At 29.3% G+C, this 2,651-nt stretch overlaps 1 protein-coding gene across 1 annotated transcript; it reads right to left on the reverse strand.

Moving 5' to 3' along the window:
• Positions 1 to 159: 159 nt before the first annotated feature.
• LOC108570556 (cyclin-C) lies at positions 160 to 1,487 on the reverse strand. Its single transcript, XM_017932432.1, has 5 exons — positions 1,350 to 1,487; positions 1,174 to 1,280; positions 788 to 994; positions 462 to 713; positions 160 to 365 (listed from the first exon to the last, which is right to left on the reverse strand). The coding sequence occupies exons 1-5, from the start codon at positions 1,379 to 1,381 to the stop codon at positions 160 to 162; spliced, it is 804 nt and encodes a 267-aa protein (XP_017787921.1). The 5' UTR covers positions 1,382 to 1,487.
• Positions 1,488 to 2,651: the final 1,164 nt, after the last annotated feature.

A 2,651-nucleotide genomic window follows, 5' to 3' on the forward strand; every position in this document is an offset into this window, starting at 1 on the left:
CATTTGTCAGGAAAATTATGGTAAAAATATGACGAAGTTAATATAAAAATGGAAATTACGCCAATTCATTATTGACTTAAACATACTTAACAAAAGTAAAATGTTCACTTTTGTTATAGAATATCAGTCCCAAATACTAGATGATAAAAGAGCTTGCTGTCAGTGCTGTGGTGGTGATGGTGTTGGTTTTGGCATTTTAGATAGTAAACCTTGAATTTCTTTCTTTTCATCATATGTTTTCCATAGTTCATATAAATTAATGATATAACGTGCAATTTCTTGAATTTTTTCCATATCAGCATTGAGCTCAGCAAACCATGATTTTAAATCCTTTTGCAATATAACACAAGCTATTTGTAAACATCCTAAAAATATTTTTGTTGATATAATGTTTATATCTTTTAAACTACAATGTTTTGATTACATTTTACTACATTATGGTACTTTTTATATTTTCTTACCAATAGCTATTTGATATGGTGGATATAATAAACATACATCTGTACGTAAACTGTCATTAATTATGCGCCAAGCAAGTGTTAATAATTGTTCATCTGGACCTACATCTTGAATAAGGGTCAATAAAGGCCGATATGGCTGATATACTATTAAACAACAATCTAGATGCTCCAAAAGATAAAATTCACATTCTGAAATATGGCTCCCACGATAAGGAAATTCTTGTGAATAGGCATAATTGAATTTATTTTTAACTGAAATAACATTAAGTAAATTAATGTATTATATATTTCTTTATCTTACAAAATATATACATATAATTACATACCTACTGTTTGACAAGCTGCAATTAATCTGTTATGAGAAATAACTCCAAATTCTTCTACTTTTGAAGCTAAAAAAACTGATGTAGGTGCTAATAACAAAGGATCTATACATTTTAAACTATTACGTGCATAAAATCTTTTAAAATAAACAGTTGCTGTAGCTATAACTTGTTGTCTAAGTTTCAATTGTTCACCCAACACTTGTATTACTGAAAAATATACAAGACTTTTATTTAGATTATTTTGTAAATAAAGGAAAATATATATGTATAAATAATGAATATACAGTTACATTGAACTCAGAATTAAAATAATTCATTAATCTTCGCAATATTAAGTCACATTGACAACATTTTCGTTTAATTGATTGATCGAACGTTTCGCTTACGATTGGAGAAGAAGATGAATAATTTTTGATATTCTTCCTCTGTGAAAATTGAAAGATCATGTTGCCGTTCTCGCACTAAATCCTGTTTATCGAGAAGCCATTGTTGACTAAAAATAAAAAGTATTTGATTATTTTTTTAAATAAAATTTTAAAGTAGTTTTATAAGAATATCTTACTGGTGTGAACTTTGCCAAAAATTGCCAGCCATATTACTGTTAAATTAACTGTCACAATAATGAATAAGTTTTGTACCACTGTAAACGTATTTTGATTATTTTCAGATTATGGAATATTGTATTTTGCATTTATTCGTTTAATTGATATTTATTTTAGTCTCTGTATGTTTATCAAATTTAGTATAAACATTATAAATGTCAACATCTTTTTGTGGTCACTGGCATTATTTAAATCTATGTTTTCTAAAACAACTTTAATGTGATGTTTTATGTTCGAAAATTTACCGATTTCGATAGGTTTTGAGATGACTGTACGTATTCGGTACCAGATTTCTTCATCATTCGTTTCTTCGAATTTCCCTATATTTTCCGCAATGCTATTTGTTAACAGTTAGTCTTTAACGAGTTAGATCGTATCGCAGTAACTATCTAGTAACCGGAAATACTTCAAAAGTTGTTTTTCAGAACAAAGTAATGTACTTAGAGTCTCATCGATCTTTGCCGAAACCCTAGAACAAACACAAACACACAGTGGTGAAGGTTCTATGTGAAAGGGCGTACAATGCGCATACGACATGCGTAGAAATCATTTTGATATCAGCCGTCCAGCGGTTCGTGTCGAAGCGGCTGCGGCGTTTATTTGATATCGGTAAATTGATACCTGACCTACCAACATTTTACTTCACGAAAGAAAATATGAATTAAGTACTTATGTATTCTGTGTTATATTATTTGTAGTTGTATTTCTTTGTTTCTGTGATGGTATTGGAATATCATAATACAACATTGCATTCAGTTAAAAAACTATATATAACTATTGATTATAAATATAATCAAACAAAAACCATTTTTCATGAAGAATGAAAGGCATAATACGAATTAAAATGTCGGTATTTCAGTTACTAATTTATCGACACCAAATAAACGCCGCAGCCGCTTTGATGCGAACTGTTGGATGTTTGTTATGAGAATGATTTATGCGCATCTCGCTTGCGCATCGTACGCCATTTCACATAGAACCACCATCGCTGTGTGTTTATTCTAGGGTTTTGGCAAAGATCTTTGCAATTCACTGTACAACATATGCATAAAATTTTACTAACATTTTAAATGATAAAATATATTACGTAGCACGTGTTGTATGAAATAATTTAATTGAAGAAAAATATGGATCGATGTTTCTTTCTATGCGTGGGAAGATGAGGTTGAAGTAATGTACATTATGTAGCCAACACTTATCGATCATTAATTGTAATACTTAATAAATTTTATAAAAGTAAATTACAGGGTTGTTTAAAATCT

Source organism: Habropoda laboriosa, unplaced genomic scaffold, assembly GCF_001263275.1.
Source record: "Habropoda laboriosa isolate 0110345459 unplaced genomic scaffold, ASM126327v1 scaffold61, whole genome shotgun sequence".
NCBI classification, from domain to species: Eukaryota; Metazoa; Arthropoda; class Insecta; order Hymenoptera; family Apidae; genus Habropoda; species Habropoda laboriosa.

Bases quoted from the DNA above. Each gene is read 5' to 3' on its own strand.
- LOC108570556 (XM_017932432.1), bottom strand. From the start codon at position 1,381: ATGGCTGGCAATTTTTGGCAAAGTTCACACCA. The intron at 1,281-1,349 runs GTAAGATATTCT...TTTTATTTTTAG, and splicing joins TTTTGGCAAAGTTCACACCA to TCAACAATGGCTTCTCGATA. The intron at 366-461 runs GTAAGAAAATAT...AAATATTTTTAG, and splicing joins ACCATATCAAATAGCTATTG to GATGTTTACAAATAGCTTGT.